At 46.9% G+C, this 18009-nt stretch overlaps 1 protein-coding gene across 2 annotated transcripts in view; it reads left to right on the forward strand.

The window, feature by feature from the left end:
• LRMDA (leucine rich melanocyte differentiation associated) overlaps positions 1–18009 on the forward strand; it is a 2333900-nt gene that overhangs the window by 1455866 nt on the left and 860025 nt on the right. For both annotated transcript variants that reach the window (XM_069240796.1, XM_069240797.1), the window contains exons 4-5: positions 380–511; positions 2655–2789. In XM_069240796.1, coding sequence (XP_069096897.1) covers positions 380–511; positions 2655–2789 — 267 coding nt within the window. The remainder of the gene's footprint in view (positions 1–379; positions 512–2654; positions 2790–18009) is intronic.

Here is an 18009-nt window from a genome sequence, read left to right on the forward strand (position 1 = left end):
CAGGGAGGGAAGGTGAGCGGTGACACGGTTATTTATCTTGGAAGTGGGGTGAGGGTCAGGCAAGACTGGGTGCCTGGAGGCACAAGACATTGACAAATTTATCCTGCTGGCCTCTCTATCTGAAGACCTTTGTTTTGGATCCTGGCTATTCACTAACTGACCCCCATCCTTCATGCTGCCAGAGAGTGAAAGATGTGATGTCCTGCCAACACTCGCCCTTTCACCAGTCCCCTCCCACTAAATCTTGGCATTTTCTCTTTTGACAGACAGCAAACAAACTCCAGCAGAACACATAAGGAATGTTCTTATTTCTGTGAGGGGAGGCTTGCGTGAGCAATTGTGAGTTCTCTAATATGTGATCTCTCTCCTCTCCCTGCAGGTCGCTGCACGGGCTGGAAAAATTTGAAATTCTGGAGGAACTGATTTTGGACAACAACCTGCTAAGCAACGAGCTGAGGTTGCCCAGCTTGCCACACCTGCATACCTTGACGCTGAACAAGAATCAGATATCCTTTGTGTGCTTTCTCTATGTTTAAAAAATTGTATATATCTATCTCCATCCTAGTCTTGATCCCCCTCCTGCTTCTTTCTTCAACTACCCTAGATTTCCTGTCTATTTAGCTCACGCTTGAAGGCTTTTTTAATCTTTTCTTTCTTCCTTTGTGACTGTTTTGCTATCTTTCTCTTACTCCTTCTTTTATTACTGCTTCTTTTACATTCTCTTCTTCATTCCTTTTCTGCCTTTCCCTCTCTTGCTCTATCTCCAAGTCTGATGATGAAAAATAAGTACCAGTCGCCGTCACTTGCGACCGCAGGCACAAATTGAGCTCTGTGCGTGTAATACACATTATACTGACTTTTTTTTATCCGTTCTCGGGGCAAGACCCATATTATCGCAAAATAGTGCACTTTTTCTCCTTCAATCTCCTTCAATCCCATGTAGCCTCTTAAAAAATCTGAAATCACGTATTAGTTTCCATCGAGCGAATTCAGGTTTCATCAGAATATCAGATTAAATAGGCTTCTGGAGCACAGCGACCTCTGGTGGAAGACGAGCTGCAGTGCCTCTGAAAGAAAATTGCCACATCGGTCGCTCTCTTAAAGGAATTCAAAATACATTTCACAATAGACAGGCAAAGATTAGATTACTGCCACCCACAGTGATGGGTGTATCGCACTTTTGCCTCGAGGTAGAGATCCTTTCAGTTTCAGTGCTTGTTATTACACTATTCAATCCGTGGTTAGAGAATTTTTGAACGGTCACACTGTGTCCCTCCAGTGTGGCGTTGGGGAGAGCCCGTCTCACCGTTTTGCCTCAGAATAAAGTTCGTTTAAGTCGGTCTGACTGTGGCTAGAGTGCCTTTCAGCTCCAGGACTAGATGCGCTGGCACGAGTTAAAGAACATTTCACCTCTTTGATGTGGTGTCTGTCTCTTTTGGTTGGGATCAGATGCTCTTTTAGCTCTAGAGATGGGTGGGTCGAATTTAGACTGTGATTAGAGTGAAGGCTAGATCTAGAGACGCCCTGGTCTGATTCCTGTGTTGTGACTGCATCTTTCACCTCTAAGGTGGCGGCCTGTTGCGGTTGTGGTTAGCATGCCCTTCAGCTCTGTGGTCTGGACAGTACTAGCATGCCTGTGCTTGGTCACTTATCGCTGGGGGGCAGTCATATTTCTGTGTTCTTGGAGTCTTTCTGTGGGCCCCATTTTGGGTGCAGTTACCACAACTGTTAACTCTATGGCCGGTTGGTTCTTATTAGACTGTGGTAAGAGTGCCTTTTAGCATTAGGGCCTGGTAGGTCATGATTTGGCAGTGGTAAAACACCTTTGAACCCTAGGACTGTTCAGGTCAGGTGTCATTCTGGCTGTGTTTAGAGTGCCTTAGCACGCGGGTATGTGGGTGGGCCCCCTACTTTGTATGTCAGTATCCCTCACCTCTCTGAAAGAGTGCCCCAGTGCTTTGCCTCAGTTAGGGTGTCTCATATCTGGGATAATGCACCTCTGCTTAATAAAAGAATCAACCAAGTGTGTGAGGCTCTTTACAAGTTCCACTTTATTTGTATTCCTCTTGTTCTTTTTTAAACTACAAACTTTTCATAACTGCCCACGCCAGATCCTCCCCATTTAGATTTCTGTATTGACATACTATCACAGAGCACTGGTTGCTGCATTCTAATTGCTAAATTATAGCTATATTTTGGGTGTATCAAGACATATGTAGATATATTTTTCAGAGGAGTGGGACAGAGGTTTGTTTTGACTCCTTTGACTGATTCTTATGGGAATAATGCATTGAAGGCCGATGAATGAAGCTTTGAAAGTCTCTGTTTGTTTCCAGGCTGGAAATGTCTCCGGGGCCTCAGCCATTGCTAAACCGTTTCACCACACAGCATCCATCATATTGTCAAAGTTGTTCTCTCATGTGCCAAGACTGCCTCATGGGGAGGTTGAAGAGAGAGAACAGATTGTCACCAAATAAAAATTAAGTTCCTTTGAAACTATGCCAGAAAAATGTTCTCGGCTTTGCCAGTAAGGCCCTGGGAATAGTGATGACGTTGTCGAAGGCCTACGGCCTGCCATAAGTGTGGCGCTCAGTGGCTGTGACAGGGAGTCTTGGCATTAATAACAGTAGAGTCCTTAACCCAGAACACATAACAGATCTCGAGGATCTGCTGCAGCACTTGACGGAAGTGACCCCTAACCTCCAGTACCTGAGCCTGCTGGGGAACCAGGCCTGCCCCAACGAGCTCGTCAGCCTCGACAAGGACGAGGATGACTACCAGAGATACAGGTCAGTGGCCCAGCTTGTGCTCCTGTTCCCGCTCTGCTGCTATTTGCTTTTTCCTGAACTGCTTCTGGGTCGTCTACTTAGCATGTAGCATCACTGTACATCATCACATGTGAAGGCGGTCACACCAATGAACAGGCACTGTACACTGAATTTCTAAATTGTACAGTCGTTTGTATCCTCTGAATCGGTGGTGTGAAAGAAAATGACAGGGCCGCCTACAGAATGTGAAGAGGGCCCCTAAATTACCCATATCTCACATATATCTATTTGGCCTTGGACTGATGGCTCATAGGAAGACTTGGGGCCCCTGGACCTCAGGGGCCTGGGTTATTCCGCTCTCCTGAAAACATAAATTCGTAGCTTATGAATATGTTTAATGGTGTCCCCCATGATACAATAGTCTGTGGGACCCAGAGAAATGGTGTATAGAGACCGCTAGGGCCGCCTTGCTCCACAGGAATGCCTCTTTAGAACACTGCGATTTCCAAATTAAGCAGCAGTAATGTCTGAAGTGCCCCGTTGTGTCTTTATATATTTTATGCAGTGTTAATTTATGCAGGCCCCTCTTTCATTTTCTATGGACCCCCTTATGTTTTTCTAATGAATAATAAAAGTACTTTGATAATATTAACCAATATGACGATAGAGGCTACACACCAGTGCCCTTAGAGGAATACTATGACGTTAATAGCAAACATGGATTGTATTTTATATTTGCTTCATACCACATCTGCTATGTTGAAGGGCTGCAGGTAGCTGGTGTTAATGGTACCCGATGTATTGGTACCTAATTTATTGACCTTTGAAGGATGTAAGGTGGAGTTAGCCTTTGAATTTGTGATTTGAAGATTCTAACAGCTGTTAACATCTTGCCAGTAGTGGGTATTTCTTAAGCACACAGTTGAATGTTGGACGTCTTTTTTCTAGAACATAGTAATAAGACTGGGAAGTGTAGAGTGATAACTACATTCACATGAGCCAGGATTTACAAGCACTCCAGAACTGTAGATGACCAACATGTTTTCAGATTGACAATGGCATGCAGTGTTACACTTTTGAGGCCATAGATAAAGTTGTCAGCTCCCAGCGATCTAGCTTTTCTAATAAAGTCCCAAAATTTCAATGCATCCTTTCACACCATCAAGTGGTAGGCGATTATTAGACTCAACTTTGTTTTTAAATGTTTTTACAGTCTGCATAAAATCATTCAATTCTGAAATAAACACCTTTATACAGAATAGAAAGCCTACATTTGAACTTCTACTGTTGAATAACTAACATTACTGTAATGTATAGGAACCCACAGACTCGATATTCCAACGTGATATCCCACATACATTCATGCATTATTTTTTCCTTTGATATATGCTTCACTCAATCAAATCATACACTCAGTTAACATGAGAAATGCTCCATATTTTCGATGGATGTTGTGTACAGTTTGGAACACAATCACGAGAGAATCTTAGCTCTCCTGTATCTGCAAGAGAGTGTAGGATAGCTGTCGTTAGCCTGTATAGGCTCACTTTGAATACATCTCAAGCAACAAAAATGTAGGTCCACTCATTGAATATTTCCTTTCCTGGCCCTAGTTGTCTATGGGAGAGGTGGATGTGAGCAAGTCATCTTTTTGCAAAATCACCCTTCTTCACCTTCCACTGCTGTGTAACATATGTTCCATGAGCAACAACCTTGTGTCAGTACTATGTGACTTCCAGTGGTCATGCCCAGGTGAGGCTCCCCTGACCTCACAACCAATGTCCATCTTGTATCATGCAGAACAGGAATCAAATGGCATGCAATGAATGTCTGGCCAGATTATGTAAATATGAAGGACGTAATGTAACCAGCAGACTTCCTTGCCAACAACAAATTTGGGTTAGGTTCTGAATCAGAGGAGAGTGCCTTCTTCAAGGAAGTGGTGCAGCCGTGAGCTGTGCAAGGGACATAGCTTTGCACATGCTTATGGAATGAATCCTACATTCTCACTGTCAGTTACATATAAAATGAATGTTGGAGTACAGCCTGGCTGCTCTTTAATATTACCAGTAACACTGCATAAATATCTCTTCGTATTCTGGAAATATGCCCACGGGTGCAGACAACACTCACTCTCCTCCACTCAGCCCTAAGATACAGTGAGATTTTGAATGACCACCATTTCATATTTCACAGTGAAAAGAGTAGATGTATCTCTTTGAGTGCAAAGATGCCAAGGTGAGTGCAATTAAATTCATTCCATTCCCAATAGTGTTCTACTGTGAAATCCATCTGGGGAGTGGTTTCTCTCTATTCAGCATCTCCATGTAGATTTGTCTCCGTATAAACTCACTGCAACCACCCAGTACTCATAAATCATCAGGTATCTCTAGAAAGGGATTGGAGCACTGCAGAATTTGTTTGTTAGTTTCCCTTCAACAGTGGAGAAAGATCAGTGGATTTTGCACATCCTATACCACGATGTATGCTCGTAATATTTTAGTGTTCCAGCCGCCTGACCCCTGTGCTTTGTTTCTCTCATGAAAACAATTAGATTTTAGGTGCACATAATGGGCTTGCTTCTGTTTGGGATGAGTGCAGGTTTGGTCCTCTCATTTGAAGTATTGCTTTAAAAGAATTGATTGATTTAGATTAGTTAGCACAAGCCTAGTCCAGAGGAGCTGCGTTGAGTGCTTCAAGCCCTCTGGGGTAATCTGGACCACAATGAGTTTTCTTGGCTATGTTCTTCAGTAGTAGTCTTATCAGAGAATCAGTTCCTGCTAATATCCAGTGAGTGCAAGACAGCATTAACCTACCCCAGGATCCCGAACCCAGGTCAATGTGATATGGCTTTGACCTTCACTTGCATATGTTTTAGTTGACCCTGATCCATTACATGGTCGAAGTAAGTGAATTCACAAAGGAGACATTGGTATTTCTATTCCCTCGCAGTGAGTTCTGCTTGCCTGATAATACTCAATGTCACCTTGATGTTCTTGAGATAGGACTTCCCACCTGGGCTGATGATGGAACTATTTACATGATATGTTCATAGCAATACAGCCAGAAACACGTTGCTGAAAGATCTAATGGCCTTTCGTCAACCCAAAGGGCATAACTCTGTACTCAGGGGCGACTAGTGGACAGATCAAAGCTCACTTCACCCATGCTCTGTCCATGTCACCTGTCAGAGGAAAAGTGCCTACATTGACCAGGTTTGCCTATAAGCTCATCAATCTAGCGTATATGTAAGGATTTGAATAAACATATCTATCCTTTCAGTTGTGTTTGGATGTATGTGAGTTTTAGGTGAACTTTAAGTTTCTCCAGAGGTGTTTGTTCGCTATGCTTTTTTCATAGGTCATTTTCTCAGAGAGTGCTCACTCTGATTTTCCTTGAATATAGTCCCCGCATTCTCTTATATGGTATCTACCAGTGGTATTGCATTCCGATGAGCTGCTGCCAAATTTTGCCAATTGTAGTATGACAAATAAGGCCAAACTCACCCTTATTTCCCTGACATCCAAAGTGATCCTTTTTCGTATTCAAATCTACTTTCACTTGTGCTCCTGTGTGCGGTGGGATGATATGTTTAACAACAAAAGTTTATACAGTAGTTCCATACCCGTGAAACCTGTTGTTTTAGCATTGGTTCTTAAAGCCATAGAAAGGTAGCAGCGTTTTTTTTTATTGTACCGGTACGTCAAAGATTTTCTGTTTTGCATTTCAACAATCTATATGAATCTATTAATGCTTGAGGCGGGTGTGACTTGGCTGGCCAAGATGGCAGGCACAAGTTATTGGAGCTCTGTGGTGGTGCCCCGATACAGTGATCCGACCAGCTCTCGGGAGGCAGACGGATCGTTGCTGCATGCAGAGCAGAGGAGCAGAGCTTGCTCGGCACCGGCCGCGCTGTCTGTGGGGCGGGCTGGTGCACCGGGAGCCAAGCCGGAGCTGGTGCGGCCCATGGGCAGAGGAGCCGCATGGTGGGCGTGGCCGAGGAACTGGGCCTGCGGTAAATGCGGGTGGGTGGCACGCCCCTGAGTGGACACGCCTTCTGGTGGAGGCAGATTTTGAATGGACCGCAGGGATCGGTGACTGCCTGAGGAGAGGTGAGGTTCTGGGGGAGAGCGGCGCGGTGTGGAGGATCGCATGTGGAGACCTGAGAGCGCTAATTCTCCCCCCGTGGCCTCCGCCAGTGGTGGAGAGGTGCGGATCCGAAGGGAGCAGCGACTGCGCTGGAAGAGGAGGGGACCTGCCCCTGCCTGATTGCTCTCTGCCCCCGTCTCACTGACTGGTATGCTGCTGGGGAGGCAGGGCCCCTAGGACAACTGTGCCGCTGCTCCATGCTCCCCAGCTCTGCTGTGTCCTGATCGCGCCATGGGGCCTGCGCTGGGGGCGTGCACAGGGAAGACCACCCCCAGGCGCAAGGAAGACACAAGGGACTCCGGTGGCATAGTGACGTCCTTTGGTGCCTGGGAGTGGCTGGGGAGAAACACTTGGAGGTTGTGATCCGGATGGTCATTCTATCAAGGACCTTACTTTTATTCACACACTTCTGAGCAGCTGGAACTGCGGGAACCACCGAGTGACTGCCCCCCCCACCTACACATTTTTGGTGCTCCACGTGCACATGCCTTGTCCGCTAATTGTTCTGCATCTGCGCTGGTGTTGTCTGACCCTTCCCCAATCCAGCTAATACACAATGTAATTGCCTCTGATACAGCAGCTGGCCCTGAGCACCTACAAAGGAGAAGCCACGCTCTGTTATCGACTGCGGAGGGGCTGCTTGTGCTGCTGCGTGCCAGGAACAGCTCACCGCGCATGCAAGTGGGCCCCTCTGCGCAACAGACAGTCGGTGCTGCATTTCAGTGATCACCGGGGCACACAGCGTCCCAATGAGTCTAGAGCACAAAGACCCTGGATCAGTTGATATGGGCCATCTGCATTCTGGCATGGGAGCCAAGCAGCTGGCGTTCAAGGGTAAATCTCTTGATGATGACAGTAACAACCTGGACGCGGTGCTGGCGGCAGTGTAGTGCATCGGACCTTCACTGGACCAGGTCCGAACCTCTTTGGAGGGAAAGATTGACAAGGTGGCCGGTGATCTTACCCTGCTTCGCGCCGACCACCTCAAGCTGGTGGACAAAGCCCGCTCTCTAGAGAGTTGCCTCAGCGCAAGTGCCCTTGCAGACGTCTCAACTAGAGACCTCCATGCAAGATGTGCTGAGCAGACTGACAACATTGGAACGCTGCGCGTAGGACTCTGAAGGGCGCTCCAGAAGGAACAATCTCTGAGTGGTGGGTCTTCTGCAGGGTGGGGAAGGTGCGGATGCGGTTCCCTATGCTATGAACTGGCTTCTGGCACTGGTCCCTGATGCCTCACTGACATCCTTCTTTTCAGTGGAGCACGCCCACCGGGTCCCGGTGCGAGCTGGGCTGCCGTGCAGGGGACCCCGCCCATTCCTCATTCGACTGCTACACTTCACAGACAGAGACAGCATTTTGCGCGAAGTGAGATCGCTCCTGGCACTCCAGGTGGACATTATGCACGTCATGATGTAACCGGACTTTACTGTTGCTGTACAAAAGCAGCAAGCGTCCTGGTGGTGAAACGCAAACTCTGCACCCTCCATCTAATATCCTCCCTGATCTTCCTCGCTAAGCTGCGGTAGTGCACCATGGGAAAACGCACTGCTTCAGCACAACGGATAATGCCTGTGAGTGCCTCGAATCGACAAATCTGAGTAGCCAACAAGAACCAACAGAGGAAAGAGTTATGCAAGAAAATCCTCAAATGTGAAGGGGAAGAAAAGTAAACAGTGCGAAACCCTTCTCCCGGATGCCCGCCACACTCCAGCTTTGGAGCAGATTATGCGGGAACGCCCGCAGGTGCAACAGAACGCAGCAGCTATCAATGAGCCACCACCCACACCTGACCCAGATCTGGAGCTGGCGGAATCAGACGTTGAAAACGGCTCGCTGGCCAACACACTCTCTGGCGCTGGCTTCCCCTGTGGTGACACAACAAGCTGCGGACAACATTATTTGAACTGTCATGCCTAATGTGTTTGAACTATTCAGTTCATGGTCAGATACGCAGTAACGCTGTGCGGCGCGCTCTGGGCAGTGCGTGGTGCTACAAGTACTATTCTACCACATGTAGCCTGGTAGGGAGTTGCTGTACCGTGCTGCTTTTCATGGTTGCTTGGGAACTCAAAGTGAGTCCCCATGCGGACTCCTTTATGCCCTGCCGGATGCTGTGTGACGTATTCCCCACCTCCCACGACTGCAATATGATTGGGCCCCCCACCTCTTTGGGCTCACTGGCCAACTTCCCATCCCTCCCCCTTACATTCTACCTGTTGTTAGTGGGTCCCTCCTGCTTACTCCGGTGAAGCCAACAGGCAAGTTACAAAGAGTGTCCCTCCGCTCTGATGGTATTTTACAATTTTAATGTTATGACAGCAGTCAGTTCTGCACTGCGCATGTTCGGTTTTGTATTGGGTCCCGAGTCCTTCTTGCTTTTGCCCCCCACTCCTGTGCCCTGCTTGGCAGCCGCATTGGTCTGCCACCCACTTCACAGCATGGCCTCCACCAACATCCTGACATGGAATGTGCGCCGCATACACATGCCAGTGCGCAGATATTCCATATACTCATACCTTAGAAGACACTTAATTCAAATAGCACTCTTACAAGAAACCCACCTGGTACATTCAGAGGCTGCGCAGTTGCGAAGGCACTGACGAGGGCAGTTGTTTGCGACCAGTTATTCTTCTTGCACCAGGGGGGCCTTGATCTGGATTCTCATGGGTACTCCGATTGTGGCTGATGCCAGTGAGTTTGATACTAAGAGGCGTTATGTTGGTGCGGGGGCAGCTGCGGGGCAGGATGATATTAAAGGGGTCCATTTATGCACCAAATGTGGTTCAGATCTTTTTTTTCCGTATGATATCTGGCCCTCTCTCTAGATGGAGTGACCTCCCCTGGCTGTTGGGGGGAGAATACAATAGTGTCCTGGACCTCCAGATGGACCACTCCTTCCCCCCGCTGTCTGCTGCACCCGCGGTGGCCGCAGTTCGCTTTCCGAGAATGGATCAGACACTGGCGGCTGCTGGATGTCTGTCGCCAGCGTAATCCGGACACCAGAGTCTACTCATTCTTTTCGGCACCACACCGACTTCATGTGAGACTTGACAAATTTCTATGCACGCCCAACCTGAACTCTGCGGTCTCGGGGACGGACTACTTAGGCCGCACCCACTCTGATCACAACCCACCACTCTTGTAACTGGGTTGGGATGGATCTTCCCCTGTGATTCCTACATGGCGACTGCGGCCGGAGTTGCTGGAGGACACCGCGTTCAGGGCATCGCTGGACAAAGCGATCTCTGAATATTTTTAACTCAATGCCGGCTCCGCCTCATCGAGTCTTGTTGAGTAGGAAGCGTTCAAGGTATTTATACGAGGGCATGGGTGGGTGCTCAGTGGAACTTGCGCATATCCATTTATTGCGACCTGATCCGGGTGGAAAACTCACTGTTATTGCATGAACAGGGTGTCGTGCGGTACCCTGCGGCCGCCTCGGAATTGGCAAAAGTCCAGGCAGAGCATGTGTCCTTGCTGGAGAGGTTGGGGTGCCTTAATTATGAAGCACATTCGGCCCGCACACACGCTGCGGCTGATTGGTGGGGCAGGCTACATCATCCTGTGGTAGAGCTACGATCAGCAACTGGCGTGACGCTCCATACCCCAGGTGAGATACATGCTGAGTTCACCCAATACTACGCAACTTTATATTGCTCATCCACGGTAGCTACCTCCACTGATTATGACGAATTCTTCTCCCGGAAACATTCTTCCCAGTCCAACGGATGAGCAGCGTGAGGAGCTGGATGGACCTCTAGCACTCCTTGAGATACAGGACAGCATCTGTGAGTTGACCACAGGCAAAACCCCGGGCCCTGATGGTCTTCCGTCAGAATTCTATATGGCGTTCTCCACTGCTAATGCCCCTCGCCTTCTTGGCGTATACAAGGAGGCATTGAGAACCGCAACTCTACCTACATGGCAACGGGAGGCGCTGCTGGTATTGCTGCCTAAACCTGGTAAGGACCTGCTGGCCTTGGGCTCTTACAGACCCCTTGCAATGCTAAATATGGACTATAAAATTCTGGCTAAAGTTCTGGCAACTCGATTGATGCCCCTAGTGCCCCAGTTGGTGCACCCGGACCAAAATGGATTTGTGCTGGACCACGGCACGTCCCCGAATATTAAACGCCTGTTCAGCGTCATGAGGCACTCGCTACTGGACTGGCCCCAGGTGGGTTGTCTAGTGCTTGCTCTCGAGAAGGCCTTTGACTCCTTGGAATGGCCCCACCTGTTTTAAGCATTGCAGCACCTCAGAATTGGCCCTCACTTCTTGCACCTGACAAGACTGTTATACTCTCACCCGCAGATAGAGTCAAGATTGGTGTAAACATCTCTGACCCCATTCAGGTCAGGGTTGCACCCTCTCTCCGTTATTATTCTCCCTTGCCTTGGAACCTTTGTCGGTTGAGCTCCTCCGGAGAGGGGTAGCCTGGGGCATCCCACTGATAGATGGCACCCACATTGTGTCTGTGTACGCGGATGATCTCCTTTTATATTTAAAGATATTAAGAACATCCCAGCTGACATATCAGATATCCTACAATACTTTGCTGCACTTTCTGGATCGCGAGTCAACTGGGCGAAGTCATGCCTTTTTCATTTCGCCCCTGACTCGCCTGACCCAGGCCTTTGTTTGTCTGGTGTACTTACCCCCTAACAGCCTCGAATGTTCTGTTATCTCGGCGTCAACATATTTCGCACTGAGGATTACCTACATGATGGCAACCTTGAGCGGGTGGTGACCTCCATTAGCACTCAGATGATGTTCTGGCAAACCCTGCACCTCCTGGTGATGGGTAGAATTGTCCTCCTGAAAATGATAGTTCTCCCCCGGCTGCTCTATTATTTCGCTAATCTACCCTACTATGTTCTGGCTAAATTCTTTCGGGAACTGGAGACTAGAATCAGAGTATTTCTTTGGGGGAAGAGCCACTGTAGAGTAGCACTGAATAAGATGTACCTGCCCCTAACAGAGGAAGCCTGGCGATCCTGAACATGGAGCAGTATTAGCTGGCCTCCCAGCTTCAGTGGGTGGTGCGGTGGCTAGGTGGCGACCAATTGACAGACATGGAGACTAAAGCACCACCCTGGACAATACCCAAAATTCTGCACCTCTTCCACCCCTTCGCAAGATCAAAGCAGCCAGCGGTGCCCTTGCTGGGCGTGACGTATCAATGTTTCCGCAGAAGCCTGTACCTCACGCGCTTAAGCACTCCCTACACAACAGCTATTGCTGTAGTACACTAGCAATGCCGAGCTGAGACTCTGGCACGCCGTGAAGATCCATACAATAGGTGATCTGTACGAGGAGGGCGCGCTCATCACCTTTGCAACACTGACAGCAGAGACAGGTCTACCCACAGGGCAAATCTTGTTGCATAGCTCTCCAATAGCGACATTGGGGGGATGTAACAGTTGAACCGCCAAACCACTTACTACTACAGTATATGCACATCATGGGGCGTGGTAGACACCTAGGGAGATGGCTCACTGATGCTCTCCGCACACACACAGCTCATAATTGCGATCTGCTGTATGCCAGGTGGGAAGTAGATATAAAAGGGCCTTGCTCTGACACAAGATGGGTTGCTGTGCTGTCTACCCACACTCGCATCCTCCGTAATTCTATGTTCCGTCTCATCCAGTTTTACATTCTTCACAGGGCCTATCTTATGCCAGCTGCTCTAAACAAATACTATCAGCACTTAAACGCTGCATGCCCCCGTTGTGCGCTGGTGGGTGCGGACTTGCTCCACATGCTCTGGTCTTGTCCCTCCCTCAGTGCCTGCTGGTGTGGCATCACAGCGCGACTGTCGAAGTGCATGTCGCACCCGCTTCTGTCCACATGGGAGGCTTGCCTCCTGTGGTTATACCCCAAGACCAAAAGCAGAAGGCCTCATCGAAATTTCTAGATCTTGGACTCCTGACCGGTAAGCGTCTTATCACCAGGGGCTGGAAAATCCACGGTACCACCCACACTGGCGGCGTGGAGAAACTCCTATGTGGTGTGGGCGGAGGCGGAGGGAGTGGTGCAGCGTAGGGAGGATAGCCTGGGTCTCCATAAATATCCCTTGGCCGTTAGCTGGGATGCGATGCTTGATAAACTACGGGAGGTGGGACAGCCAGCAAGCCCGGGTGTTGGTGCGACCATTGATGCACCACCGACCACTGGCTGTCACGCCCACGCATAGGGGCCGACTATCACACCTGCTGAACCGCGTGTGCACAGCCTTCGATTCAGCTTGTGAGGACCAGCCTGGTTTGAGGGGATGGGGGGGTTGAGCCTCACATAGTATGGTGGAGTCGCTATTGGATGTCTGAGCTGCACTGGGACTGCGGGGGGTGAGTGGGGCGGGAATGTTCAAAACGGACTCCAAGTTGTTACCTGTTGTTGTTATTGCATTGTCATTTCACCCTGGTTATGCTGAATTTACAACCTGAAATGCGGTTATATGATGAAGATGCCATAATACGTTTGTCCTTTAGGTCACTATGGGGGTCATTATGTCCCCGGCGGACGGCGGTAAAATGGAGAAAAGTACTGCCAACAGGCTGGCGGTACTCTTCCCCATATTAAAACATTGGCGGTTTGGCTCAAGCCAAACCGCCAATGTACCACACCGTCCGCCACGGCGGTAACGGCCACCAGGCTGGAGACTTCAGTCTCCAGCTTGGCGGCCGTCACTAGCCCACCTGCGTGATTATAACCCCGCCTACCACCATGGTTTTCATGGCAACCTTACTGCCACGTAAACCATGGCTGTAGGCACATCAGTGACAGGGAATTCCTTCCCTGTCACTGATAGGGGTCTTCTCCACCCCTCCTCCCCCTCTCACTCCCCTGGTTCTCCCCCTCCAGACCATCCCTTCATTCATGCACCTTCATGCACACACGCATTCACACACTCATTCTCACATTAAAGCAGACATCCATACATGCACACGCAACAACACCCGCATTCATGCACGCTTAGACATACACACACAGCCCCACACACACACACACACACACAATCCTCCCCCACCTGTCGGAACACCCGACTTACCTTTTGTGAGGGGTCCTCTGGCAGGAGACCAGACGGGGCGTTGCTGCCAGCAGCAGCATCCACCAGCAGAACACCGTCAGGAGGTATCATGTGTCATGATACGGTCTGCAGCGTTCTACTGGCGTGGCCTTACTGCCATCCTCCGGCATGGCCAGAGCTGGATTTCCGCCATCCTTCTGGCGGAAATCCATCTGTGGTCATAATCTGGCTGATGGCTGGTAGCCGTGGCGATGGTCTTTTGGCAGCCGTCGCCGCGGCGTTAGGCGGTATATACCGCCAATGTTATAATGAGGCCCTATGTGTTGTACTGTAACCCTGAATCTAAAGCTGAAACAATAAAAAGATTCAAGAAAATTAATCTATTAATGCTTCATTTATCTTTCTAACTTTTATAGTAAACGTCTTTTCAGGACATTCCTAGTTGAGAAAGTCTTTCAGAATCTCCTCACTTTCGGGCTTTCCTTCTGAACTTGTGTTAGCCTGATTATCTAGGCTGAAGACAACCGTTTTCTAAACATGGCCTGAAAAGCCTGTGTGAAGTTGATGCCAGATATGCTCTACAGAACACTTGTGCTGGCCAGTGTCAGTACAAACCCAGACACCATCAATCTCGTTATTTATCAGGCTCTGTGCATGCAAATTGCTCTCACTTGCTACTCTGCTGGGCCATAGTGAGCCATGTCAATCTGTATTGTGGTGCAGTCTTGCTTGAGGTTATTGCAACTCTGGTACCATCCTGTGTGTCATGTTACTGCACAGTATGATCAAACTCATCCTGGTCTAGTTGATATCTTGTGTACACCCTTGTTGGATCTGGTGGGGCCTCAGATTCCCAAATCTCATTCTAAGAATGTACCACAGTCTCATGCTCCCCCTCCCCTTACAGCAAAGCAGTTGCATAGCTTGCTTTTGGTATGACAAACCTCTTTTTGCATATTGATGACACTTCTCCTGCAATGGTGCCTTGATTGGACACCCATGGTAAAAGATCACCACCTGACACATTCAGAATACTCACTTAAACAAGTGATATACTTTTAATTATTTGTTGATTTTTGTTTTTGAAATCAGTTTTCCCCACAATCACCAATTTAGCTTAGAAGAGGTTTGCTTTGAAAGAGGTAAACGCTGGAACGATTCATTTACTGACCTCATGCCACTTTACTAAGTAAAGTTGCTAAATCAACAGCAAAGCTGCCGTTCACAAAATAAGCACTAGCCATTATAAAAATAACATTTGCAATCTAGAATATATGCAGTAAAAATATAAAATACCGTAAGTCGTTTATACCCCTATTTTGCAGGGACTAGTGCATGATACCCCAAGTGATAAATGTACATCATCTCTAAACAGACAAATACCTTTACCTGGATCCTCATTCCATATACTAACCCTCCCGTAAGCCAGAATCTGTTGGTCACCAAAGATGAGCATAGGATCTCCTTTTTTATGATTTCTTTGTAACCTGCCTACGTTGATCAAGCAGAATGGTATCCCCCAGGGTAATAAGCAACCGCACTAGATTTGCCCCATAATGTCCTCGTCAGCTTCCAAAATGCAACTCCTAGAACAGAACACCAGAGACTAGTGGTTTGATGTGTAGGTAGAGGGAGCAATAGAGGCAGGATGCAAGAGGAATGGCCTGTGCCAAAATAGACTGGACTATGGTTTATAAGGTGAAACAAATGCAGTGGCCGTGATAATAAAAATACATATGTCCACACAATTGTGGCATGAAGGTGTCTCTGCCTTTTTTGTGGCACACATACAACTTACGTCTTGGAGCCTTGCTGCATGACACCCTGCAAGGCCTCCATTTAGGAGATGTACTACTGAGTAATGGGTATTACACTAACACAGAAGAAAAGTGTACACAACACACACACGCCCTTGACATATAATGTGATCATGGGTGACCACTAGCAGTCTCTTCCTGCAACCATGCCTTGCCTAGCAGATGGGCCCATGTATGTTTAAAAAAGGAATAGTCAGAGCTAGCGAAAGACCTCAGATCTTTATACGGAAAGGGGGAGAGACAAGTTTCTATGGACTGCAGTCAAAGTTGAAGAGAACAAACTTGGAAAGGTCACCAAAAATAACCACTTGAGCTATTGTTGTATTATGCTTTATCCAATTACACTTAACCCCTAACAGAAATTGCATGGCATCAGTTTTACAAATGGTTAGTGGTCAGAAGAAGTTCTTGCCTTTATATAGCCTCAGTGGAAATCTCATTTATGTATACCAATCCGAATGATTGGAGAAAATAAGTTAGAGGGCATAGATGGAAATAAAATAATATGAATAAGATCGGGATTGGGAAAACTGTGTATAAGTGGCAAGACTGGAGAGCAGGAAGGAGGGATAACAGTCTATTTCTCTTTCAAAATAACTCTGAGCCAGATCCTCATGCCACAGAGAATTGAGCATAATCTTAGAGTTGAGTCTGTCAAATGATAACAGATGGTAAAATATACCTTGTTGAGACATTTTCAATCAACATTCGCAGCCATGGCAAGGTGGACCATTGTATTGGTGATTCAGGAATGTCTGAAACCACTTTGATGTGAATCTATGAATCTATGAGGGCGAATCCCTTATAAGAGTTGTAATTGCCATTTAACTGTGTTACTTGTGAGAAAAGCATACAATTATAACATTCAGAGAGGTAGCATATACTTACAATATGCTTGAGCATTTATTTATTTATCTGTTTATTTCAAGGTATTTATATAGTGCACTGTCAGTTATAGAATAATTATTTTGGTGTTATAATGTTTAAAGGCTGAAAGAGGCAATGGAAACAGAAAAAGAATAGTAATTATTTAAATAGCCAAGTTTTAAGAGTGCTTCTAAAATCAAGCAGGTTGGCTTCCACTCACAAAGCCAAAGTAAAACAACCACGTAATGCATGGGAATACCAGAAGAAGTCCTCTCGGTTCTTGGCACATGAAATCAAAGCATTCACTGGATGGTATATCTTAGTTTTTTTTAAAGTAATGTGGAACTTGTACCTTGGAAGAGTCTATGTAGAATGCAAGCAGATGTAAACAATATTTGTAAATGCTTCCAAAACCTAGAATCTTAGTCAGATTTATTTCCATCAGTTAACAGAATTTTAAATAAGGACTTCTGGATTGTCTGCAACCTGTATCTTGGAAGAGTCTATGTAGAATGCAAGCAGATGTAAACAATATTTGTAAATGCTTCCAAAACCTAGAATCTTAGTCAGACTGATTTCCACCAGTTAACAGAATTTTAAATTAAGGACTTCTGGATTGTCTGCAGCTACATAATGTTTTCCAGATGGCCTGGCAGAGTTGCCAAAGTCGAATCATGGCTTAATATAAGCACTGGCCACAGTGATTTGGTGTGAGAAAGATAAAAGGTAACATACATCGTAAAATCATTAAATAAAAATTGAAGGACTCGTTTAAAATGGCATTTTAAGGATTTAAATTTAGCTTGGAATCAAGATTAGTCTCTAAATGTTTTACTTTTTGTACAAGTTGAGAGGAAACTCAAACTGTTAGTGATAGGTAGCATTCTGTCTTAGCAGTACTCTGGTACTGACCTAGCTGTGGACCAAAACTTTCCCAAATGAACAATTTGAAATATCTTAAACCAAAAGATTAAACCTAGGTTAACACTATTCCTCCAATATCACTATTTGCCACATGCTAAACCTAAAAAGTATGATAAATGGTAATGAAGGTGGCTGAAAAATATAGATGAATTAGGACCCCTTGCTGTCCTCATCCGCCACCATTTGTGTATCGTCCAAAACAGATGTGATGACCAAAATCCAGTACTGCTGCCTGTTCTAAAAACAACTTGAGCATCATGAAAAATGGCTGTGGTCAATATAATTCTGTAATTGTTTTCTCAAAGCTTTCTCATGCACTTTCAAAACATAAGTTAACAGAAATCTGAGTTGTTGATTTGGTTGAACTCTTCCTTCCTTCGCCAAAGATACCAATGATTGTTTAAAATAGGCCTGTGACATTCCTTCAGAGGGTAGCTATATCTTAGTCTCCAT

This window comes from Pleurodeles waltl, chromosome 6 (assembly GCF_031143425.1).
Source record: "Pleurodeles waltl isolate 20211129_DDA chromosome 6, aPleWal1.hap1.20221129, whole genome shotgun sequence".
NCBI classification, from domain to species: domain Eukaryota; kingdom Metazoa; phylum Chordata; class Amphibia; order Caudata; family Salamandridae; genus Pleurodeles; species Pleurodeles waltl.